Raw genomic sequence first — 26,566 nt, 5'->3', positions numbered from 1 at the left:
TCCCGGATCGAAAAAATGGTGGCTGCCTCGCTTTCCCGGAGCGGAAGTGCCTCTGACTACACAGCGCTCGGAACTACACTTCCCAGAAGCCCCGGAGACACGCCACAGCCCCTCGTTTCCGGATAGAGTCCAGGGGAATACACTTCCCAGAGCCCAAAGAGGAGGAAGGGCCGTGTCCTCCCCGTTGGAGCTTTAAAACAAAACAAAACAACCCCAAACTCTTGGGAGTTCTCGGCCAACGACTTCCAGGATCCCCTTCGTGTGAAGCAGTTCTCTGACGCCGGTAGAGCTTAGCTTTATCTCACTGACAAACAAAACATGATAAATATTTGAAGAGTCAGAATCTTAAAAGACTGAAAGAAACAGATCAGTGTAATAGAACTGTACCCCCTCTACCAGAGGAAAAAAAGGGGGGAAGAAGGGAAATGATAGGCTTAAAATGCAGTTTTAGGCGATTTTTAGATGAGTGAAAGACCCAAAAAATGCACCAGGGGCAGATTGTATTGTCGATTTCCACTATTGTTAACAGAACAGTCAAATAATTCAGAACTTGGCTGCTGAGGACACCACCACATGGAGTGAAAAGACAAGCTTCAGCATGCACTGTGTGATCAATTTCTCAAATCAGGGCCATTGTAATCAATCCTCAGGGAGTTTCTTAACTTGAAAGACAAGCACGTTGTTGTTAATTAGGTGTTTATACAATAGTCACTACAAAGACTGTTGTTTGTTCAAATATATTGATGGAAGAAATTTGCACATACTGAGGTATGGGGAAGTCATTCTGGCTTTTACGTAATTTAACTTTACACTTTACGCTAACTAAAACTGCCTGTTTTGTGGCCTAGTAAACATACATCTGCTTTAACCATTAAGGAAAAGGGTGCAGGACTTCCCTGGTGGTCCAGTGGTTAAGAATCCACCTGCCAATGCAGGGGACATAGGTTCGAGCCCTGGTCTGGGAAGATCCCACATGCCGCGGAGCAACTAAGCCCGTGTGCCACAACTACTGAGCCTGTGCTCTAGAGCCCACGAGCCACAACTACTGAGCCCGCACGCCACAACTACTGAAGCCTGAGTGCCTAGAGCCCGTGCTCCGCAACAAGAGAAACCACCGCAGTAAGAAGCCCGCACACCGCAACGTAGAGTAACCCCCGCTCGCCGCAACTAGAGAAAGCCCGCGCACAGCAACAAAGACCCAATGCAGCCATAAATAAATAAATAAATAATAAAAATATATTATTTTTAAAAAATAAAAATAAAAAGTGTGCAGTGTCCAGAAGTAAAGAATGCCTGTTTTGAAGAGAGAAAAATGCCTCCCTCTCTGGGATGTCAATGCTAGCTTTCCTTCAATGATAAGGCTCCCTGGAGCTGAGGCCATGCTGACTCATAATGTGAGTGCTAATGTCTTTTTTGAAACCTTGAAAGAATATACTCCTGTCATGTTTGATGTTCTTTGTTCTGACAAGATATAAAACTGCTGAAAACTATGATTCTTTGGAACAGTTCCTCAGAGCTATCTGAGAGGCTGCCTCCCAAGCTACAGTCTTCAGTTTGGCTCAAATAAAACTCTCATCTATTCTTATTATAGGTTGATTATTTCCATTAACAGTATGACAGAATTGATGTTTCAAAGAAATGAGACTGGAGAGAAGAGAGGAATACCTAAAACTATCCATATATCCATGACAATATATTTTTGCATTTCTCATTTCTGAACATATATTCCTTTTTCTGTTATTCTTAGCAGCTATCTCTTATGGAGCACTTAGTGTGTGCCAGGGACTACTCCCAACTCTTTAGACTCCGGGATCTCACTTCATCTTCACAACTTTTTTTAGGTAAATACTATTATTTCCTCTATTTTACAGTTTACAACAGAGCCAGAGGCAGAGAGAGTTAAGTAATTTGCCCATGTTACTAAATTAGTAAGTACTAGAGCCAGGTTTCAAAATTTGGCTTTTGACAACCACAGCCTGAGAGGTAACCATTACACTAACCACATCTTTTATAATCAACATGAACAGAATGTTTAACTTCAATCAATTTTTTCTCCTTCCTGATGCCAGAAAGCTGTAGCCTAACATGGAAATTCAATCCTTTTCACATGCGTGTCTATCCAGTGCCCTTAAGGGAAGGTCCAAATACTTTGGCCAGCCTCACAAACAGGAATCTTCCATATGCTTGTTTCCCTCTTCAAAGCTGCTTTCCACACTACATGTCCAGCCATGGTGAATCGCTTGTACTCCTACAAAAAGCTTTTTTTGTATCTGCTGTTCCTTCTTGTCATATACTGCTGCTCTCTTCACTTCTAGGTCATAGCTTAAATATTCCCTGCTCCAGTAAGACTTCTTGTGAGTTCTTGTCTTGCAGACTAATACAAACCATGTATGATAACCACGATCACAGACTTGGACTCAGGCTGCCTAGGTTAAAATACTCGTTCTGCCACTTACTCTGTGAACTCTGTCCCTTCTTCATTTGTAAAATGGAAATAATAATAGGATTGATGTGAGGAAGATACATGTAATAAATACATGTAAAAGCACTGGAAACTCTGCCTGGCTCACGACCACCTACAACAAGTTAGCAAATATTCTCAGATGATAAACACAGGACACATAAATTAGAGACAGCTGGTTTCTAAATAAGTTTTCTTTATATCATTAAAATATTATCAATAATTAATGTATATCAACTTTTGAATGCTGTGGAAAAAATTAGTAGATACTGCAACCCATTGAAAGTGAGATAAAGGATCACTAAAGTTTATATTTTTCTCCTTTACTGTTTCCTAAGTCCATTTCAGGAATTTTGAATAAAATCTAACTGAGCTGCAGGCCTCTGTTTCAGGATATTGGGCAGCTACACCAGCCACAAATACTGAAGAATTTCTCCCTGCCAGTCTTTGGTGCTAAGTACACTTTAAAGAATATGACATTCTCCCTGAAACAAAGTAGCACACAGCCAAAGGGAGAAACAGATCAGAAACCAAGATTTAGAAGACTGGACTGTTTCAAGTCAAACTTCAAAATAGAGAAACCAAATTCATAATTATTCCTCTCCAACTTTCAATGTTTCTATGTCCCTAAACTTTCTTACCTACAAAACTACCATCCTCCTGGCTGCCAGGAATGAAAACCGTGAAGTTAACAGTTGCTTTCTTTTGCTCTTCATATATAATCAATTTATGTTCATGCATTTTCAATTCTAGTGACTCCATGACTGGGGTTTGTTTTTAGTTTAAATTATTCCATCTTCTCTTCCTCCCAATCTCCCCAAAAGTATTTTGTGTGTGAAGGGGAATGGACACAATTAGATAGGGAAAACTTTGACAAGGGATGCAGACGACTGATGGGGTGGTGGGCAGGTTTCACTTACACTATTTTCTCTGTTTTGTGTATGTTTGGGCCTTTCCTTAATAAAAATTTAGGAAGAAATACCATGAGTAGTACAGCTCCAATGCAAAATGCATTAAAAATGTTAACAGTGTTATCTCTAAACCTTGAGATTATGGGTAATTTCGTTTCTCTCCTTTTTACAGTTCTGTATTTCCTAATCTCTCTATAGTGGGCATACATTCCTTTTATAATGAGGATATAAATTACAAAGCCCCAAACCACTTCCAAACCTGATAGAAAAAAAGACTTCTTTAAACCATTCACATGACTATTTCTGATGATTTTTTTTTTTAAAAAGTACAAAAGTACAGCATAGATATTAAAAACCCAGATTTGAGACTTCAACTCCTCGGGTTCAAATGGTAGTTCTGCCTCTTACTAGCTATTAAGTCTTGGGCAAATAAGATAAACTCACAAGAGTAAATTTTTTTAAAAAAAGAATTTTTCCTTGTCCAAAGGGTCTGTTTTTCCTGTCCTTTTTCTTAGAGCAACTCCATAAAAAACCCAGGGCTTTTGGATCCTTTCTTTAACTTTTCCATATGCATGAAAATCTTGTTAGAGGCTAAGGAAGCCTCTTACCAAGTTTACAACCCAGAATCGTTTTTCAAAGTCCTGGGGTTTTTCCCTTTAGAATGTAAACATCTTAGAAAATAACCCAGCGTCCCAGTCACTGTGGGAGTGTAACAAAGGTGCCTTTCAGTGAGTTGTAAATCTGCTAGCAGGGGAGATCAGATATATTTTATTATTCCTTCAGAGAAAGTCAATTAACAAAACATTCCCAAGTAAATTTAAGATGAATTTATCAAAGAATTTGCAGTAAATGGGGGCAGTCACTTCCTCTTATAGGAAAATAAGATACCATTAATCTTGAGAATGTATGTACCAAGTCGTCAAAAATAGACTAGCACGTAATTGCTTGAATGTATAAATAGCGTTATATTTCTTCCTCTGTAATCTATTTCCACAGATTATCTACAACACTGTACTCTGGAAATGCTTATTCAGTAATAAGATTGCTTTCTTTTCGACACTGTGTAGAGAGGACTTTGTGTGTTAGGCGGGTGCTTAATTTCCCCCCCAAAATACCTCCGTTTCCTTATCTGTTAAAAAAAAAGAAAAAAAGCCTAATAGCTTTACCTACCTCATAGGGCTGTTGCGGTCATTTAATTAAGTTAATTTGTATAAAATGATAAGGGACTTACCAATGATTAATGACACTAGTGATGAGGATGAGGCCAAGACAGATTAAGTAACTCACATAATGTTATACCGCTAGGAAGTGGCAGAGCTGACTGGTAGGAGAGGGAAGCCAGTTGGAGTGACGGGAGACCTTCAAACCAGGCGACGAGCGACTTGGGCTGCCCCCAACACACGGGAGGCTCAACGGTGGGGAACACAAACTTCCTCCAATCCCATACTCTGTAGCCGGCAGCAGCTTCTCTTACTCTCCCCGAGGACGAGGGCCAGGGCCTTGCTGGCTCCCCGCCCAGGCTTGGCGAGCCCAGGCTTGGAGGGGCCCCGGGGATTGTTGACCCATTTACCTGAGGGGAAGGTGGGCAGCAGCCCACCCCTCCTACAGTGAAAGCGCCGCCTTCCCACTAGAGGGAGCCCGTTGACCACTTCCCAGAATTCCCTAGCCCTGCCGTCCAGAAGCGGAAGTGCTCTGGGCTGCACGGACCTCAGACTACACCTCCCAGAATGCCCGAGAGAAACTGCGGCCACGGTCCCGCCCTCTAAAGAGGAAGTACTTCCTAGTACCCTGAGCTTCTAGGCACTGAGTTGAGTTGTTGTAGAGGGTTCCTGAAACACTCAGGCTAGAGGAATTTTAAGAGCTATTTTTTGTTGTTGTTGTTATAAAATTGCTTTAATTCAGTTCTCTCCGTATTACAAGCCGGCAGCGGCCTGCCATGCTCCTTACAATACTGAGCCTGTAATTGCTGTTATCAAAATATACATCTGTGTCACCATTAAAAAAACCGCAATTGCTGCCCTTCACGCCTTACAACAAGAAATGCCAGCGCGGAGTTTGGCAAAGTTGTCCAATTTGGCGCTGCTACTGTCTTTCTTGGTGGCTCCTACCCATTCTGTTATTGAAAGCTAAGCATCACTTTAGCCATGGTCAAGGGGCTTGAGAGGAGGTCAGGGTAGGGAGAAGAGGAGTCCGTAGTAAAACCTTAAAGAGCTGCCTATAGGAATAAGGATAAAAGGGTAATGGATCGCCTTTGGGGGAGACTGAAACCAAACTCCAAATTACCTCAATTACTTGAAATTGGATTAGAGTGACGCTTTTTTGTTAGTATCTTCAAGCATCTAAAGGAAACAAATGAAAACTCTAGGGGAGAGAGCATCATCATAGGCTTCAAATTATTTCTATAATTTAAAAACATATTAATATTGGACAAAGTAGTCCTTGAAGAAAAAAGCATTATAAGATATACAAGGAAACAGTAAGTTTCAAATTATCATGAATAACAGCTTCACATAATGTAAAAGCAAACTTGAAAAAGCAAAATCGACAGAACCACAAGGAGAAAAGCAAAATTCTCAGTTAGAATGGGAGTTTTCAATACATATTTAGGAAGAAATGTGGAACTTTAAAAGCATATACTAAAACAGAAGAGAAGCTGAATCTGAAAATTAAAACATCCCCCTCGGGAATTTAATAAACAAATGACAAAAAAATACAGTAAGTATATGGAAGGAAATGAAATTCATGAAACAGAAAACAAAATAAGTGGATTTTTTTTAAAAAATGGCCAAAAGAACATTCTGTGACTAAAACAATAAAATTGACAAAGTCCAGTAACAGTGATCAAGAAAAAGAAGACAGAAATGGCATTATTACCAATTTCAGAAGTTAAAAAGGGAACATCACTAAAGATTTTAACAGAACATTTTGAGGAATATTATAATGATAAATTTGAAAATGTACGTGAAATGGTTATAAATTCCTAGAACGATCACATTTAAAACTAAAATAAAATTACACAAAAATTACACATAATACCTAGTGATAAAATGTTGAAATTTTTACCTCCAAGAATGAAAATCAGGAGCATTCCCTGGCAGTCCAGTGGTTAGGACTCTGTGCTTCCTCTGCAGCGGGCCCGGGTTTGATCCCTGGTTGGGGAACTAAGATCCTGTAAGCCACAGCCTACTGATGGTAATGCTCTTAGCTACAAATGCCTGAGGCACTCATCTGGGCTCCAAATTACTCACACAGAACCCCACAGACATTTCGCCCACTGGGGCCAGTGTTGTGGCTGGGCCAGCCTTTATGGTTGTTATTATTATCACAAGACACACTTCAGCAAAAAACCATTAGGGAAATCATTGGGCTTCCCTGGTGGTGCAGTGGTGAAGAATCCGCCTGCCAATGCAGGGGTCACGGGTTTGAACCCTGGTCCAGGAATATCCCACGTGCCACGGAGCAACTAAGCCCATGCGCCACAACTACTGAGCCTGCGAGCCACAACTACTGAAGCCCATGTGCCTAGAGCCTGTGCTCCACAACAAGAGAAGCCACCGCGATGAGAAGCCTGCGCACTGCAACAAAGAGTAGCCCCGCTTGCCGCAGCTAGAGAAAGCCCATGCACAGCAACAAAGACCCAATGCAGCCAAAAATAAAATAAATAAATTTAAAAAAACATTAGAGAACTTTGAAAAACAAGATCTATTACTCACAGATACTCTCTACTTTCTACCTTGCTGTGTGGCCTTTGGGCATGCAGAAGTCACTGATCTTATACCATGTTCCCGTTAAAAGTTCCACTTCGGTAGCTGGATATGCCTGGATTCTCAGAATTCCTACTTGGTAGAGAGAGCTCGGCCCTGGGGCCCTGCCTTTATTAGGCTTCAGGGGTGGGGTGTGTGGGGTTTCACGCAGGTTCAGTCATTATTGTGAAACATAAGAGTGAGAATTAAGGTGTGGGAGAGTGGAGGCAGGCTCTCTCAAGTGGTCAGGTATCTAGATTGCCAGGGGCTTCTGAAATGGGAACTTCATGGGTGTGGGTGGCCTAGTGGTTATCCACTAGTGGTTATCCTTATCTGGTTGCTTTGCTAGCAGCTGTGTCATACAGCGGCAATATGTTTATACAAAATGGATGTCTTTTCATAAATCGTAGTAATATTCTCTTAGGTCAGTCCCCCAAGGCAATAGAAATAAAAGAAAAAAATAAACAAATGGGACCTTAATCAACCTTATAAGCTTTTGCACAGAAGAGGAAACCATAAACAAAATGAAAAGACAACCTACAGACTGGGAGAAAATATCTGCAAATAATGCAACCGAAAAGGGCTTAATTTCAAAAATATAAAAACAGCTCATACAACTCAATAACAAAAAAAAAAAAGAAAAAAAAAAAAACCAAAACAACCCAATCAAAGCATAGGCAGAAGACCTAAATAGACACTTCTCCAAAGAAGACATACAGATGGCCAATAGGCCCATGAAAAGATGCTCAACATCACTAATTATTAGAGAAATGCAAATCAAAACTACAATGAGGTATCACCTCACACCGGTCAGAATGGCCATCATCAAAAAGTCTACAAATAATAAATGTTGGAGAGGGTGTGGAGGAAAGGGCAACTCTCCTACACTGTTGGTGGAAATGTACATTCGTGCAGCCACTGTGTAAAACAGTATGGAGGTCCCTTAAAAAACCTAAAAATAGAGTTACCATACAATCCAGCAATCCCACTCCTGGGCATATATCAGAGAAAACTCTAATTCAAAAAGATACATGCACCCCATCGTTCACAGCACTATTTATACTAGCCAAGACATGGAAGCAATCTAAATGTCCATCAACAGATGAATGGATAAAAAAGATGTGATAGGGCTTCCCTGGTGGCGCAGTGGTTGAGAGTCTGCCTGCCGATGCAGGCGACACGGGTTTGTGTCCCGGTCCGGGAAGATCCCACGTGCCGCTGAGCGGCTGGGCCCGTGAGCCATGGCTGCTGAGCCTGCGCGTCTGGAGTCTGTGCTCTGCAACGGGAGAGGCCACAACAGTAAGAGGCCCGCGTACCACAAAAAAAAAAAAAAAAAGATGTGAGATATATATATATATATATATACACACACACACACACACATATATACACAATGGAATACTACTCAGCCATAAAAAAGAATGAAATAATGCCATTTGCAGCAACGTGGATGGACATACAGATTATCATATTAAGTGGAGTAAGTCAAAAAGAGAAAGACAAATATCACAAGATATCACTTATATGTGGTCTCTAAAAAAATGATACAAATGAACCTATTTACTAAACAGAAACAGACACAGAGAACAAACTTACAGTTACCAAAGGGGAAAAGGGGGGAGGGATAAATTAAGAGTTTGGGATTAACAAACTACCACATATAAAAGAAATAAACAAGGTCCTACTTTATAGCACAGGGAATTATATTTACCTTGTAATAAACTATAATGGAAAAGAATATGAAAAATTATATATATATATATAACTGAATAACCTTGCTGTACACCAGAAACTAACACAACATTGTATATCAACTATACTTCAATTAAAAAACAGAAAAAAATAGATGTCTTTTTAAATGGATGTCTTGGCAATCAAAAGCTTAATGTCAGGCATTTACACTACAGGGTTCAATACCAGTCAGGGTTCACTTAGGAAAGCCACGTCACTATGATTTTAGAGATAAGGGAATTTTAAAGTAGGAATTAGACCATACACAAATGTGGAAGGAGAAATCAGAGCTTGTCGGAATTCTGAGAATGCAGGCATATCTAAGCGGAAGCATGGTACGAGATCGGTGAATTCTGTGAACACAAGCCCAATTGCCACAATTCGTTTTTTGTAAAATGACTTCCCGGGTCACAAGCAATGATGGATGGAATACAATGACAGAGAATAAAGCATTCTGTAAGGTCCACAGATGGTACTTTTATCAGAAGCGCTGGAAGAGGAAAGGCAGTTCCATATCTACAGCAACTGGTTTTTCCACTGAAAAGAAAGTGCTGTCCCTTCCATGATGGGAGCGGTCTCATGTAATCAAATTCCCAGCAGGGCTGGGGAGTCTCCTTTGGAGAACAGCACCCAAATCTTCCTCCTCATTCAACTGATCACACAGAACTCCTCATGAGGTCACAGGCATGGGCTGTGAGATGGGAGTCGCTGTAGAAGGAACTGGAGCTCTGGGAATTTGAGCCACTTGCTTGTGCAACTCACTTGTGACTCTGAGCCCAGTCTCATACGTATCACTTCCACTAGATGATGAAGTGCTGCTGGTATGCCCAAATTTATGACTTCACTGCATAACTTTCTGACTCATGGCCATGTATTTAGTTTTCACCAGGGACCAATAAAGCCAGAAGCTGCTTTCACAGGAGTAATGTCACATGCAGAGGATGACATAGCTCTGCTCCCCAAATCCTAAATATTTGTGTTGTGATCTCCATGCAGCATCCCTACCTGTCACAGACACTGCCTACATTACCAGGTACAAGCAACACAGACATTATCAGGGATCATAAAATTATTTTGGTAAAGACCCACGTAGCAAATGGTTTAGGCTTTGCATACCAATCTCGGTCACAACTACTCAACTCTGCCATTTTAGCACGAAAGCACCCGTAGGCAATATATGAGTGGTCATGGTTGTTCCAATAAAATCTTATTTACAGAAACAAGTGGCAGCCAGATTTGACCCATGGATTGTAGTTTGCCAATCCTTGAACTACACTGTGAAACAAGATTGGACAGTGATGTAGCCCGGAGCTGGGTCAATAAAAATGTATTGATAGCCCTACCAGATGAAATTGAACTTCAGTGGATGATATTTGCTAATAGGTATAGAGAAAAAAAAGCACATGTCAGTTCAGTAGCTGCATATGAGGTGCCAGCAGATGCGTTCTCTAGCAATAAAGCCACATCTGGAGCTGCAAATGGCATTAACTCCTAGTTAAGTTTACAATAATCCCATGTCATTCTTCAAGATTCACCTGTCTTCTGCACAGGTCAAATGAGTGAACTGAATGGGAATATGATGGAAATCATGACCCCTGCAGCTTTCAGGATACTGCTAGTGGCACTAATCTCTTCAGTCCTTCCAGTAATATAATACTGCTTTTGGTTGTCTCTTTTAGTACGTACAAGACAGTTATCATGTTCACTTGCCCTTTCTTATCAAAATTGCCCTTGTACCATGGGCTAGAGAATCAAGGTGAGGATTCTGCCAGCTGGTTATTCCAATTGCAACTCTGCATTCTGGAACTTGGTAAATAACCAGAGGATGAGTGCAGGGATCCATTTAGACCAACTCATGTGGATGGACCCAAGCAAAAACATCCCTTAATTATTTGTCACTTATAAGTCCCTGTACTAACCAGTAAACTACAATGCCATTTTGGGGTCCAGGAGTTAATGTCAGCTCTAGTGTCTAGTGCTTCCTTCATCTTCTGGTGATTTCCACTTACCTAATGCACAACCTCCATAAAATGTGGCTGGAAGTCATGTTGAAGAAGTCTAGGGATGATTTATGGTATCGGTAGTATACCAGGGTATATCCTCCCTCAAGGGGACCCGGCCTGCCCTTCATTCAAGATGCTCTGGAAATGGGAACTGACTCATGTTATGGAATTGGCTGAGGGACCACAACTCTCATGTTGATTCAGGTCAGACATGTTCATCAGACTTAGAGCTTTTCTCCTGATTCAAATCAAGCAGGGTATTAGTAGACTTCCCATTTATTTCAGCCCTAGAGATAGCACATGAGCAAATGTAAAAAATCTCTGTGTACCAAACCATTCTAATGATCCCTTTCATTTTGCTGTTCATTGTGAAAAACACACTCACTTTCTCTGCCAATGAAGTGTTTCCACTTGACCAATGATGCCCCACGATCCCATTAGCCTCACTGAATTTAGGGAGCCCATTATGATGACATAATTTCCCTCTCTCATTCCTGGCCTGCAGAGAAGAGTAGCTACAGAGCATTCCAAGACTGCTAACGCTCCCCTCACCAATACGTTTCTTAAACCTCTGGCAAAGGAAGTGTCCTCTGAGCCCTCCCAGGGCACATAGGGGGTTTTGGTGAGCAGATCTTATGTGATAAATCCACTCCAGCGGTCTGGCATTCCTATGCCTTTGTAAACCTTCTACAGCGGTGGTTCTCAGCTGGGGACACTTTTGGTCCCCCCTCCCAGGAAACAGGTGGCAGTGTCTTGAGACTTTTTTAAGGAGCTGTGTTATGAATGAGCCCCACGTGGCTGGTGCACACGGAGGTATCAAGGCACTTTTTTTTTTTTTTTTTTGCAGTATGCAGGCCTCTCACTGTTGTGGCCTCTCCCGCTGCGGAGCACATGCTCCGGACGTGCAGGCTCAGCGGCCATGGCTCATGGGCTCAGCCGCTCCGCGGCATGTGGGATCTTCCTGGACCGGGGCACGAACCCATGTCCCCTGCATCGGCAGGCAGACTCTCAACCACTGCGCCACCAGGGAAGCCCTCAAGGCACTTTTTATTGTTACAACTAGGGTGGCAGGGAAGAATATGTGCCACTGGCCCATCTTACATTGCACAGGACAGCTCCCAACAACAAAGAGCTATCCAGTTCAAAATGTCAGTCATGTCAACATCAAGAAATTTTGCTACAACATACTTAGAAAGTTCTGGCATTTTGACTTTAGCATACGCTAACTTTGGGTACAGGTTTCAGTCATTTGAGCAAACTGTTGAAGGCACTCCCAGGTACCCAAGCTAACACGCTGAGTCTGGAATGGGTGTTGAATGCACTCGTATCAACAAATCCAGCCTAATCCAGTATTACATTACTTCCACCTGCTTCAATACCTACAAAGTTCACAATCACACATTATTTCTGAGGTTTCTATTGATATAAATTCTAAAATTCCTTATTTTAGCAGATACAGTGTCTCCTCATGGTCATACTTTATACCCCGTGGGTACCCACCCCTTCCCTACTCCCTTCCCCATTTCAAGGACTCTAGTCTGATTACTAGGTCTAGAAATACGAAAGGTAGTGGAGGCAAGTCTTGAGGATCTACAGTCCCCTGCAAGGAAACTATCTCAGAGTAGAGGCAGACTTTCTTCTAATAGCACAGGAGGCTCAACTAAGAGGTCACAGGTCAGAGGTCATAGGCCGCAGCTTTGTTGGAATCTGCCCATATATTTCCACCTCAAATTTCCAGGATTCTACTCCTTCCCACTGATGCCCTATGACATTAAGAGAATCTATAAGGTTGTGAATCAATGTGTTGTCATACAGCCACTGACTGAATTTGACTTTGGATCCCCTTTTAAAAAAAAAAAGGAAGGAAAGAAAGAAATGTTGATTATAACAAGTCCCCCAGAGTTTTGCTATGTAGCCAAGCTCAAAGCTAAGACAGAAAATCCCCAGCGGTAAAAATAGATTTCGAGCTCAAGCTATCAAGTGGGAGTTGAAACTGAAGGCCCTACAAAGGCCAATGGAACTGGATACAAAGCTAAAGATTTAGTCTTTAGCATAGATGGGAGTCAAGGTTAGTTAGAGGAAGCTATGCACTGGGAGTGAGTAGTGTACTCAACACTAAGAATGGAAGAGCAGCTCTTTCATTGAATGTGAAGAAAGAAACAGGTAGTCCCTAGTTGCTACCACTGTCTTTGAACCAAACTAAAGAACAAGGTCAACCAGAAGGGCAGATATGAGAATCAAAAAGGAAACCTCTCTGGAATCCTCACTGAACCAAGTCTAAGTTCTGCTCTATTTGTGGTCTTTCACTTACAGAGACAAACCTTTTGGGCTTACCACAGGGATTGACTGACTTTTTCTCTGAAGGGCCAGAAAGTAAATACTTGAGGCTTTGTGGGCCACAGTGCTCGTCACAACCACTAAACACTGTCAGCACAATGGGAAACATTCAAAGATGGTAAATAAATGGATGGGCCAATAAAGAGCTTTTATGTTCCAATAAAGCTTTAAAGGCAATGAGCCAGATTGGGCTCACAGGAGGTAGTTTTCCAGCCCTTGACTTAACTCACTAAACTACAAATTACCTTGAGAGTTGGTGGGCTACCCTGATATCTACCAAACAAAACAAAACAAAACATGAAAGGCCTAGGATTTCTGACATCTAATGCAATGCAATTTGCAGTAGCATGGACTTTACATACACATGTGAAGGTGTGGTCTAGGAAACCAATCTTGGAAACCTGCCTCTCACATTAGATACATCTTTTGCTGAGTAAAGCCCTTTAACCAAGTAAGTGTTAAACATCAGTGAAATGACTAAGAAGTAGGAAATGGTATGCAAACCTCCTCCTTAACAACTTGTTCCCATCATTCTCGGTTTCTTCCCTATGCACATTTTTCCTTAGGGAATCTTTGATAAATTTTACCTCTAAAACTTACCTATTTCCACTCTCTATCTTCAGGATTTGCCCAATCACTGTTACTTTGTAAACAATTAAAAAAAAGTTGGGGGGGGGGTAAATTCCTTTTTTCCCACAGCTAACGGTTTTCTGTGTCATAGTGTCTGGAATGACCCAACTACTTCCCCAGTCAGACCAAGCACTTGAAAGGACAAGCTGGTACCCCAGGCTCTCCATCCATTCACCCAGTAAGGAAGACTGACGGGGAGAACTAGGATGTGTAAATTTCTACTGTTGGAATTAAAACAGAATATTCTGGGCTGCATGGATTTATGCTAAACTTCAAATGCATTAATTATAAATATACAGTTACACTGACTAATATTCTGTATCTCTGAATAACCATATAAATTTTTTCTTTTTATAACTGATTTCTAGAGGTCTATTCCTTAATTTTGTCCATATATATATACCTTATGATGATAGGATTTCTTACTGAGGGATTAATATGTTCTTAGTAATTTTTAATATATTTTACATTATTTTACTACCTATGTTACTATAAAAATAACAGTATTTTATTGGAAAATTGATGCTCAATGAAAAATTTAAAATATGGAAGTTAAATGTGGAAAAAATCCCTGAAAATTTTGCCACTGTTTACATAAGGGTGAATATCCCTTTACAGATGATAGGATGCATTAACACACACACATACGTGTTTGATTAAGGTATGTGATGTACCTAAAATACATTAAACTGTTACATGCTTCTGTCATTAAGTTTATGCCATCATTTTAACAGATCTGTTATTACATAAGTATCTTAAAATATAAAGAAATTCCTATTGAATATTTCACTTTTACAAAATTTAGTAATATTGACGTGCTACTCACCTTTTCTATTTGAATTTCCTAATTATAAGGTCCTATTCTATGATTTCTATATCAAAGGGACGCACATTCTATATTTTGATATGTACTCACCAACTTCACTTTGAAAATCAATTTTTCAATCCACCACTAGGAAAAAGTGTGCACGTCAGTCACTGAATAAATATGTTTGATGAAATTACCAAATTTCAACAAATAATTTTTTTCTTTTTATCTCAGGCCAGAGAGAAGGAGTAAAGAGATACAGAACTTGACAAAAGTAATCTACTTCAAACAGCCTCTTTTCTCTACTTAAGAAGCCTTGATGAAAGTAATGCTAAAACCCTTGGGAGACAATCACATCAAAACCTAGATGGAAATGTGGTGAATAAGAAACCAACAATCATTTCATTTACTAAGAAATGTTTGTCCTCTGTCACTGTCATTAGTAACTCTGACACTTAAACCTCTGCCTTGACATTCTTGATAAAAGGGTCAACAGTATGTTTTCTGTATTGCAAGATGAACAATCCATTTTCAGTAAGTCTATACTGTCACAAAAGATAACTGAATTTGTACTGTAAAAAATTAAAGGAATATTAGACAAAGTCCAAGATAAGATCCAACTTGAAGCGAGGCTGGGGGGAGACAAATGGAGCTAATCATAACAGGATGATGTCACATTCATATTACAAATTGCAATACTGAGTGGTTTTCTAACACTTCAACTTTTTGTCTCCCTGGATTACTTTTAAGGCCACATTTAGGTTAACTGCTCTGAATACAAATTTTTATGAAATTTTGGAGGGGATTGCAACATAATTTTCAAAAAGTTTTTCCTCATTAATTGGACAAATATCGAGAACCTACGAAGTAGCTGACAATGTTCAGACTGTAGATTCAGAACAAACGTCTCTGCATTCGTGGAGTTTATGTTGTAATGGGCATAAATTTTGGCATGTCCATCATACTTTTTTTGTACAAGCCCTGCTAAAACTCATACTAAGGCTTCTCCCCTGAGTAATATTTAATAGAGGTCAAAGTTCAAACTTACTACACCATTTACTGCTGTGTGGCCTCCTGACTACTGGGACATGTTGAGCTATGGTTGAAACACTGACTTTAATGAAACAAATGATTTGTTTTTCTTTTGAACTTGATGACTGGAAGAATTCACATGACACCTGAGTTGTTTTTTTTGTTTTTTTTTAATCATTTTATGGAAATTTTTTCGTGTGTGGGCTCTCTGATTGTCTTACCACTCCTATCACTTTTATAGGATTTATCAGCAGCATGGATTCTGTGATGAATTGTTAGATTGGAGCGCCAACTGAAGCTCTTACCACAGGTCTCACACTTGTAAGGCTTCTCCCCTGTGTGCACTCTCTGATGAGACTGTAGCTGTGAAGACCGACTGAAAACCTTACTGCATCTGTCACATCTGTACGGCTTCTCTCCAGTATGAACACTCTGATGAAGCTGAAGACTTGAGGCCTGACTGAAGTGCTTCCCACACTCCCCACACTTATATGGTTTCTCTCCTGTGTGGACTCTCTGATGCATGTCGAGGTTCAGGCTCCACTTGAAACCCTTCCCACACTCCTCACATTTGTATGGCTTTTCTCCAGTATGGACTTTTTGATGGGCTTGAAGGTGTGAACTCCGACCGAAGCTCTTCCCACACTCTTCACATTTGAATGGTTTTTCTCCACTGTGGACTCTCTGATGGGCCAGAAGATTTGAGGCCTGCCTGAAGACTTTCCCACACTCCTCACAATTATACGGTTTCTCTCCGGTGTGGATTCTGCAATGAATTTTAAGATCTGCTCTACGACTGAATCCCTTCCCACACTCTTCACATTTGTATGGTTTCTCACCGGTATGGATCAGCTGGTGGATCTGAAGTCGTGAACTCTGATTGAAGCCCTGCCCACACTCCTCACACTTGTAAGGTTTCTCTACACTGTGGGCCTTCTGATGGATTTGAAGATATGAACTCTGACTGAAGCCCTTCCCACATACCTCACATTTATAGGGCTTCTCCCCTGTGTGGACAACCAGATGAACTTGGTAATGGGAGTTCCTCCTGAAGCTCTTCCCACACTCATTACATTTGTATGGTTTCTCTCCTGTATGGACTCTTTGATGTGCCTGAAGGTTTGAACTCAGAGTAAAGCCTTTACCACACACATTACATATGTATGATTTCTCTCCAGTGTGGACTCCCTGATGGGCCTGAAGACTTGAAGGCCGACTAAAGCCTTTCCCACATTCCTCACATTTGTAGGGTTTTTCTCCTGTGTGGACTCTCTGATGAATGTATAGATTTGAGCTACAAATGAAGCCCTTCCCACACTCCTCACATTTGTATGGTTTCTCTCCCGTATGGACTCTCTGATGGGACTGAAGGTGTGAATTCCGACTGAAGCTCTTATCACATGTGTCACATTTGAATGGTTTCTCCCCAGTGTGGACTCTCTGATGGTCCTGAAGGTGAGAGGCCTGACTGAAGGCCCTCCCACACTCCTCACAATTGTAAGGTTTCTCTCCCGTGTGGACTTTACAATGAATAGTAAGTGCTGACCTACGACTGAAGCCTTTCCCACATTCCCCACATTTGAACGGTTTCTCTACAGTGTGGACTTTCTGAGGAGTCTGCAGCTGTGAGCTCTGACTGAACTCCTTGCCACACTCATCACACTCACTGTGTTTTCCTCCCACGTGAACTCTCTGATGAATATGAAGAACCGAGCTGTAACGGAAGCCTTTTCCACACTCACTGCACATATGAGACTTCTCTTTTGAGTGTAATTGCTGGTGAAAATCAAAGGTGGAGAGATCAGTGAAGGTTTCTTTACATTCATTACACTGGTAAGGTTTTTGTCCTGTGTGAATCATAGTATTCTGATCCAGTGTTGAAACCCTCATGCTATCTTTTCTATAATCACTGTAGCCGTAAGATTTTTGACCCTTGTGTACTCCGTGAGCATCAAGGTGATGTGAAATCCAACTGATGGTGTCAACATCCTCTTTACACTGACACAGTTTATTTTTCATGGAAATTTGCTGGTGTCTATTCTGATAATTCTGTGACTCAGTCAATGAAGTTTTCCTCCAAGAATCCTGGGCTCTCAAAGTTGCAAACCTTGGATTTCCAGTATTACTGGGATCACCTGCTTTATCATTTAATATATGGTTCTCATCTTCAGAAATTTGAATAGAGAGTCCTGCCCCAATCTGGCAGGGGGAATCAACTTTTTTGTGGAACTGACAACTATTTATCATGGAGTCTTGGCATCTGGTTAAGTCATTTGCAATTTGTTGCCAGATTTGCCGGCAGGAAAGCTCTTCACGTGATCCTCTGTCTTGAACGGCCCTCAACACACTTTGATTGTTTTCTTCTATAAGGACAGAGAATTCAGAGATGTGGACACGTGAAAGCTTTGTTCAAAGATTCAAGATTTTACACTTAAGACACAGTATGAGACTTTAATGAACCTGAGGATGGTTCAGCTTATCTTTCACATGACAAATGAAGTTCTCTGGTTTATACACTAACAGAAACCAAGAGATGGTCCATTAAACTCCTAAATACTTAGCATTAATGAAATCCATTTAAAACCAAATGACTACCATCTGACATACTATTTAAATCATCTTTCAAAAATTACATGTCATTCCTACCACAATACAGTATCAATAAAGACAAGCATTTTCCTGTGCTCACAGCTTTAACAGTGCCTGGCAGTTAGTCAGGGCTCAAGAAATGCATGCACAGGTGAACTCAGTTTGATTTCCAGGATTCTCTACAATTCTGATCCCAGGTTAAGTTTGAACCAAGTCAGAGAAGCGAAAGAGCTTTTACAAGTCAGGTATCAGATACAGGAAAAGGACTGGAAAGTACAGTTTTGCTTAAGTTGAAAGGCTGCACCAGAGGTGGCAGTACACCAAGGGGGTTAGTGCTGAGGAGAATATGCAAGGTGCTAAAAATCGGGACTTCCCTGGTGGCACAGTGGTTAATAATCTTCCTGCCAGTGCAGGGGACACAGGTTTGAGCCCTGGTCCGGAAAGATCCCACATGCCGCGGAGCAACTAAGCCCGTGAGCCACAACTACTGAGCCTGCACTCTAGAGCCCGTGAGCCACAACTACTGAGACCATGTGCCACAACTACTGAAGCCCACATGCCTAGAGCCCGTGCTCTGCAATAAGGAAGCCACTGCAATGAGAAGCCTGCGCACCACAACAAAGAGCTGCTCCCACTCGCCACAACTAGAGAAAAACCCGTGTGCAGCAACGAAGAACCAATGCAACCAAAAATAAATTAATTTTAAAAAAAGGTTATAAGAATCAGTGGGGGTAAAAAAAAGCATGAAGACCTATGCACTGGATCCTTCTGGGGCATTTGTGCTGCCTAATACGTTCCCACACTCCCCTTGCCAAGTAGGAGTCAAAATTTAGAGGCTAGGGAAGAATGCTGTCTCTTTAAAAACAGCATGGAAAATTTTTGGACACAGATACATTGGTCTTTAACAAGAATGAGTTCCAAAGTGAAGAATAGGGTTTATGAGTGAGCTGGGAATAAATTCCATAGCTTGTGAGAAGTATTGAGAAGAAACAAACTAGAAACTATTAAAGAATGATCAAAGCACTCAAGGTGACATTATCTAAAATGCCTTCTACAAGATACATACAAATGCACACACACTCTCACACACACACACACACACACACACACACACACACACAAAATGTTTGTAGAGCTAACAAAGATCGATTTCTTATTAGTGAGGTGGGCTTTGGAGGAAGCAAATGGGACGCATCCGGGCAAATCTTTTAAGGGAAAGGCTAACTCACCAGCTGGCTGTTTTCTGAGACCTGTTCTCCCCTGGTATAAAGGATAAGGAAATAGAATTTTCTTTCCTTCTATGGGAGAGCTACCTAAGAAGTAGACATAAGAATCCTCATTCAAAACAGTATTTCCTCCCCAAATGAATATGCTCTGCTACTAAGAGCTCAAGGAAAGTCACAGGGAAAGCATTTTACTCAGTTTGGTTATAATTACAGGTTCTATACATGTTTTTTGTGCAAGTTGATGAGGGCCAACTTGTACAGAAAGGCAAACACACACATACACACATCATGGGCACCTGAGAAGTTAGAATTAGGCTAGGAATTCATTTGAAGACAAAACAACATTTGGCAATATCCCTTATTCACTAGGATTTGTTCACCGCCTACTAGCTATTTTCATGGAAGGCTAATTTCTCTATCCATTAACTCATTCGTTTATTCAAGAAATATTTAAGAGTCCCTGTCATGTACCAAGACTATGCTAAGCACTGAGGCTAGTGAGCAATAAACGTAACAGACCAAATTCCTCCTCCACTCCTGGATTACCCTCCAGTGGAAGAAAGAGAGGTGAGAAACAGGTGAACAAAAATGTACATGAGTGAAACGCTTAGAGACAAAACAAAGCAGGGCAGAGAGGGTAAGAAAGAGAGGACTGTATCTTCCATAGGGTGGTCAGAGGACAGCCCTCTCATCATCTTTAAGGTGACTGACTGAAAGAAGTAAAGAGGCCTAAAACATTACAGGTGAAAGAGTATTCCAGGCAGAGAGAAGGACAAGGACAATGCTCTGTGGCAGAAGCATCCTTTGCAGGTCTGGAAAAGAGAGGGTAAGAGGGAGGAGAGGTGATGTATTCAGGGAGGTGGTTGGGAATGAACAGCAGCCCACAGAAGACTCTAGAAGCCACTTTAAGTTGTTTTTATTCTAAGTAAAAGAAGCCACAAGAGAATTTTGAAACAAGAACATAACCTGACTTAAAGTTACAAAAGATCACTTTGCCACTTAAAGAACAAACTGTGGGAGGAGAAGGGTGGGAACAGGTGACCAGTACAAAGACTATGCAATAATCCTGGAAAGAGATTTCCAACTGGGACCAGGTGATGGACAGCACAGGGCTGGTGAGAAGCAAAACAGATAGCGAGCTAACCACAAGAACTCACGACTGCTTGGTTCTTACCTATATTTCTATCTGGGTTGCTGAATTCATCAACCAAAGCCTCTCTTCTCTTTCTATATATTTTGTATCTCATCTGAAGAATGAGAACATGCAAAGCCACAAGTTAACATGAACGGGCTAGAGCTAAAGTTTACTAGAAATTTGAGTTCCAACTGCATATTCAAGATATTGAAAGCCGTGTTTTTCAAACTTTGTATCATGACCCACTGAAGAAACAGCATTTATTTCACAACCTAGATACACATGTAGAAGTATACATTACTAAAACGAAGCTTGAATGAGCTATTTCTAACCAATGTCTATTTTCATGAAATCTGTTCCCACTGGCTCTCACACCACTCATGCCATCACCCAGTTTTTGCTGCAATGTGTTGTACTCTTCCTAAGAAACTCTGATATTTTCTATACTATTTTATTTCATTAAAAAATCACACATAGGGCTCAATAAATTGGCTTTATAATCCACTAATGGCAGGGAGAGAAATCTGAAAAAGAATACACAAGGTACAACAAGATACTGTCGATTTACAGTTCTTTTACAAAATAAATGAAAAGGACCTGAAACATACTGTTTAGAAAGACCAGAGACATCCTCTCGTGTCCCACAGGAATTGTAAAAGTCTGGTCCCCAAACTCAGGGAACCATCTCAAGAGGCCCAAAGCCTTGAAACACCAAGGTCACAAAGACACTCGCAGAGAAAGGCTGTCCTCACCCACTGAGACCAGGTTCCGGAAGTTTTCCACCATCACATCCTGGTACAGCTTCCTCTGGGCCGAGTCCAGCAGCCCCAGCTCCTCCTCTGTGAAGGCCACGGCCACGTCCTTGAAAGTCACCACCTCCTACGACAAACAACAGCACCTCAATCTTATACCCAGTGGCCAGGGGAAGAGGGGCAGCCCCGAGGAGAGGAGGAGGGTGGGAAGTTGCTCCGGCTCCTGTGCGGTGTGCAGACTCCCCAGCACCCCCTCCTTCCATCCTGCCAATGCCACACACTGACTTTCCTCAGCCTCACCGGACGTGCGGCTATGAAACAGAAAGCTTTGTGTATTTACCTGGGGCTCTCAGACAACTCATAAGTAAACTCCCTAGAATTCTAACCACTGGCTCCTGAACTAAAAAGCTTTCACTTTTTAATTATTATTGCCAAGCGCCCCAGAAACAGTTACCAATTTAGTCCCGGCAGTATTTCATGGCACCTGCTTTCTCACTGAGGTGGGAACCAGCTGAGAAGGAGTGTTATACGTGGAAATTAACCAAAAGGCCATGCCAGGTCTCTGAATGAAAACTCTCTCTTTCCCCGTTTCTGTCTTTTGCTTGAATGCAATACTCTGACTCCAGACACTTGGTTTTCTGGGTGAGTCTGAGTTGGTTCCTCCTTTTTTCACAACCCCTATTCTTTATATTTAAAACAAAGATGAAACCAAGCACCTCTTTATACAATTGTTCTGAGGTGTCTATGCAGTGACAAGTGCTTTAAGTACCACTGGACTTTTTAAACTAAGATCATGTATTACTCTGATTAGAAAACAAAATAAGATGGAAAAAGAAACAAACCAGTAAATAAAACACACAAAGGGTCTGACTCAAACATGGGGAAGACTGAATCTAACTCTGGTCATGAGAAAACTTCTAACAATACGTTATTTTTTCTGCGTGAAGCAGCAGTTTGATCCTGCTGTGCTGTGCTGTATTTGGATATTCTACCAAAAAACATCCAAGGCACCACATATAAAACATACCTCTTCAATTCTGAATACCTAAACCTAGTATGTTAAGGGCAAAAAGAGGCAATATTCCTCAGAACAGATATTTTGGTAAAAAGGTTAAATCAGGAACACTGTCACTGTAGTGTTCCTAAAGCAGTAAAAGTCTTTAAACTAAATGTCTGTGAATAAAGAATAGTTTAAAAAATAGGTGTATAAGTTTGTGGGAACATGATAAAGCAATTAAAAGTGAATGTTAGCTAGTATTAAATGAAAAAAACAATTTAAAACTGTATCTATGTTATAAATACAAATACACAGCTATGAATACATATGATGAGGAGATTACAGAAATATAAAAGCAGCTAATTTGTAAGCAGGTAAGCAGTAAAGTGGAAGATGTCCTTCATTTCCCTTAATTTTTCTTTTACTTGTGAAATAAAAAACGATGAAATAAAACAAAAATTAAAACCGAAACCAATTAAATGTAACAGGAATTTTTAAAAAAGCACACATGGCATACTCAGGTCCTCATATGCTTAGACTCTCCTTGAAAGAGAAAAACCCATATGGAACTATACCCAATATTTTGTAATAACCTATAAGAGAAAAGAATCTGAAAATATATGTATATATATGTATAACTGAATCACTTTGCTGTACACCTGAAATTAACACAACATTGTAAATCAATTATACTCCAATCAAAAAAAAAAGAAAACCTGTGTCCAATCTGAGTACAAAAATGGCGTTTTTAACGCCATTGCAAGAAAGGCAAGCTCTACTCACCTGGAATGTGCTCATTTTCTCTCTCCTTCTGGGGAAGTGCAGAGTCCTAGCAAGACAGACAGGGAAAGAAGAAAGAAGTCAATGGAAACTGGTTAAAAAAAAAAAGTCACTAACCCACGTGGTGCTCATTGTGAATTACCAAGGCTCCCAGTCCTCGGGGTGGCTACAGCTGATTATGCTTGATGAGCAGAGCCCCACACGGATACCACATGCCCCCGTGACCCCTCTCAGTGGCTGTGTGAGGAATGACCTGCCCATCCACACACAGTGGCCCCCTCACAGTGTGCCTGCAGCTTCCACAGTGGTCATTCTTATTCTGGGTATGGTGTAAACAGAGACCATGTAAGTAAGAGTAGGTTTTGGAGTCAATATGCATGGGCTGTGATCAGGCTACGCCATTCACTAGCAGTGTCATCCTGGGCAAGTTATTAACATCTCTTCGCCTCAGTTCTGTCATCTGCAGGTGAGGGAGAACAATGGCATCCACCTCGTGAGATCGCTGTAAGGTACAAAGCTCTGAGAACACCATCGTCAGGGTTTCTTATTTCTTAGCAACTGTGGTGAAGCAGATGATATTTTAGTTAGAAATTATCCTTAGAGATGTGATTTCTACCAGCAGAACACTGTCAGACCTGTGGAGGTCATAGTTGTTGCCCTGTTATGTGAGAGTCTTTAGACTTCTGAAAAGCTCTGCTTGTCTGTCTAAAGATTTTGTTATTGCAACAATAATATTTAAATTGACATGGACAACTTTTTACAAAAGGTATAAAAATACGTTGTTTCTTTTTAAACAGGAAGTACCGTTTTGACAATTATGCACAGAGGTAAAGAGAACTAATAAAAGTCAGGATTCTGCAACAACAATAAAAAATAGTTTGACAGTCCATACCTAATTCAAAGTAAAAGAGACAGGAATCTGAATTGTAATTATATCATAATAAATATAGGAAAGTTTAAGAAATAAATGGGAGTTTAAGAAATAAGTGGATAAGACTCCACATTCCCAATGCAGGGGGCCCGGGTTCGATCTAGTACAAAAGATGGCAATGATTCCACTCCCCAAAGCCTGGGAGAGATATATCTTCACAACTTCTAACGACCTGCATTTTGACTCTACACTTGCTAGCTGTCTTCTGCTCAATTCAGGATTTTGAAAGGGGCCCTGACAGTTGACAATAACTAGTGGGGGAATAAAATCATTGGACTAAGTAGGGTTTTGGTGAATCCAGCTCAGTTTTATCTGTGACATCCAGCAGGGTCAATTTGCTCGGCCTCAGTTTCCAGAAAAGACCCTCTCTTGAGCTTCTCAAATTTTCACGTGCATGTGAATTACTGCGGGATCTTGTTGGAACGCAGCCTCCTGGGCCCCCTATGCAGAAATTATAAATCAGAAGGTCTTGAATGGGGCTCAAGGCTGGGCATTTCTATCCAAGTGATGCCAGTGCCGCTGGTTTGTGGACCACAATTTGAGTAGCACTGCAGTGTAACATCAGTCCCACACAAAACAGCCTCCACTACACAGAAACATACACAAAGAGTAACCAGACAAAAAGGCACTAAAACATTAACAACTGTTATCTTTACATCCTAAAGTAATAGATAATTAAAATTTTTCTTTATGTATATATCCGCATTTTTCCATAATGATTATGCTATTTCTATGATATACATATTATTTGAAATAAAATAAATGACCCAGTTGAGAAAACTATCTTAAAAACTCATAAAATAGGGCTTCCCTGGTGGCGCAGTGGTTGAGAGTCCGCCTGCCGATGCAGGGGACACGGGTTCGTGCCCCGGCCCAGGAAGATCCCACATGCCGCAGAGCGGCTAGGCCCAGTGAGCCATGGCCGCTGAGCCTGCGCATCTGGAGCCTGGGCGTCTGGAGCCTGGGCGTCCGGAGCCTGTGCTCCGCAACAGGAGAGGCCACAACAGTGAGAGGCCCGCGTACCGCAAAAAAAACCCTCATAAAATAGCCTAAATCTTGCTCTCAAGGTCCCAACCTACTTTCATGATATGATTCTAGCCAGTACCCTATGCCCAAAGAGAATATACCAAAGGGATTAGCAAACTCAGGTGCTGGACTCAAACTGCCTGGGTCCCAACCCCAGCTCTGCCTCCTACCATCTGGGTGAGGATGGGCCAACAGGGTTGTGTTCCCTGCCCCCATCTCCTCATAGTTAAAGTAGAGAAAACAGCAGTACCAATTCACAGAGCCACTGCCTGATGGAAATGTGTTCATTTGCATAAAGCTTTTAGAATGGAAATTAGTGACCAAGGCTCAGTTATAATCGTTACCCATGTCCCATACGTTCTACAATTTATATGAATATCTTAAGTAGAAGAATGCCAAGTCCTACTCACGTAGGGCTCTGTTGCCTCTTCCTCCGTGCAGTGCTTTTTGAGAAGTCAGGGCTGGAGAAGGAAAGGAGACTGTGAAATACCAGGGCTGTGTTTCCATCCCCAATAATTCATACCGCAGTCCCTTCCGCCCCGTACCAGCTAGAAGTACTCTCCTTCCAAAACAGGCCAGGAGTCCAGGACAATTCAGCTTCCTGGGCTCACAGAATCCCGCTGCGAAATGGGTGCCTCCCTTATTAGAGTAGTATTAATAAAAACAATGTATCAGGTAGTTGTAGACCTTTTACTTGTGCTATCTCGTTTTTTCTCACAACACTATATTAAGAAGGCATTCCTTTTTTCTCCCTTTTACCGAACAGCAACGGAGGCACAGAGGAGTTAAGCAACTCACCCAATGTGACGTCGTATGAAGTGGTAGGGCTAGCTCATACGTGGGGGACGGGGTCAGGTTAGGGGTGAAGAAAACCGGGGAGACCCTAAAACCCCAGGAGGCACGACCTGAGCCCACCCCATCCCGAGTACGTTACCAAACGCAAAGAAGCTCCGCCCGGGGGACGTATATCACCACTCTAGGCCCTCAAACCTCCGCTTTTAGCCGCTCCTCCTCTTTCTCCACAAATGAAAGGTCTGGAAAGGTTGGCCCAAGGCGCATGTCGAGGAAGCTTGAATGGGTCGTGAAGAGCCGACCTGAAACACCAAAATCAGGCAAAAGATGGCTGCTACGTTGTCCTCCTGGGGCGGAAGTGCCTGCGACTAACCCGGAGCTCCTGGACCACATTTCCCAGAATTCCGCGGGGAAACGTTTACAGCGAGGCGTTACTGTAGCTGCAGTATATGGGACTACACGAGTTTACGAGCTCTGGACTACATGTCCCAGAATGCAAGGGTGGGTGCGGGTGTGTCTACCGGCACGAGCTCTGGACTACATGTCCCACAAGGCTGTGTGCGTGTGCGTGCGTGCGTACGTACGTACGTGTACCGGCTACAGTACCGCCTTTCTGCACTACACTTCCCCCGAAGTTTCGAGCGGAAAACGGACAGAGCCTTGCCCCCCTGATGCGGAAGTG

At 41.6% G+C, this 26,566-nt stretch overlaps 1 protein-coding gene across 6 annotated transcripts; it reads right to left on the bottom strand.

Annotated features, from left to right (window-relative positions):
- Positions 1–15,558: 15,558 nt before the first annotated feature.
- LOC309977220 (uncharacterized protein) lies at positions 15,559–26,210 on the bottom strand. 6 transcript variants are annotated; one of them, XM_082863197.1, is made up of 6 exons: positions 26,027–26,210; positions 25,638–25,731; positions 25,503–25,553; positions 23,139–23,184; positions 21,359–21,485; positions 15,559–18,019 (listed from the first exon to the last, which is right to left on the bottom strand). In XM_082863197.1, exons 4-6 carry the CDS (start codon positions 23,151–23,153, stop codon positions 15,831–15,833), a joined length of 2,331 nt encoding a protein of 776 aa, XP_082719323.1. In that variant the 5' UTR covers positions 23,154–23,184; positions 25,503–25,553; positions 25,638–25,731; positions 26,027–26,210; the 3' UTR covers positions 15,559–15,830. The 6 variants fall into 6 exon arrangements, with proteins under 6 accessions (XP_082719323.1, XP_082719324.1, XP_082719321.1 ...); XM_082863198.1 differs by having other exon boundaries at positions 23,139–23,693; positions 25,638–26,210; XM_082863195.1 differs by having other exon boundaries at positions 25,638–26,210.
- Between the last annotated feature and the right edge of the window lie 356 nt (positions 26,211–26,566).

The sequence above is a fragment of the Leucopleurus acutus genome (assembly GCF_964270905.1).
Source record: "Leucopleurus acutus genome assembly, chromosome: 20".
In the NCBI taxonomy this organism is placed as follows: Eukaryota; Metazoa; Chordata; class Mammalia; order Artiodactyla; family Delphinidae; genus Leucopleurus; species Leucopleurus acutus.
The sequence above is the reverse complement of the archived record's forward strand: the minus strand, read 5'-3'. Positions and strand labels throughout refer to the sequence as shown.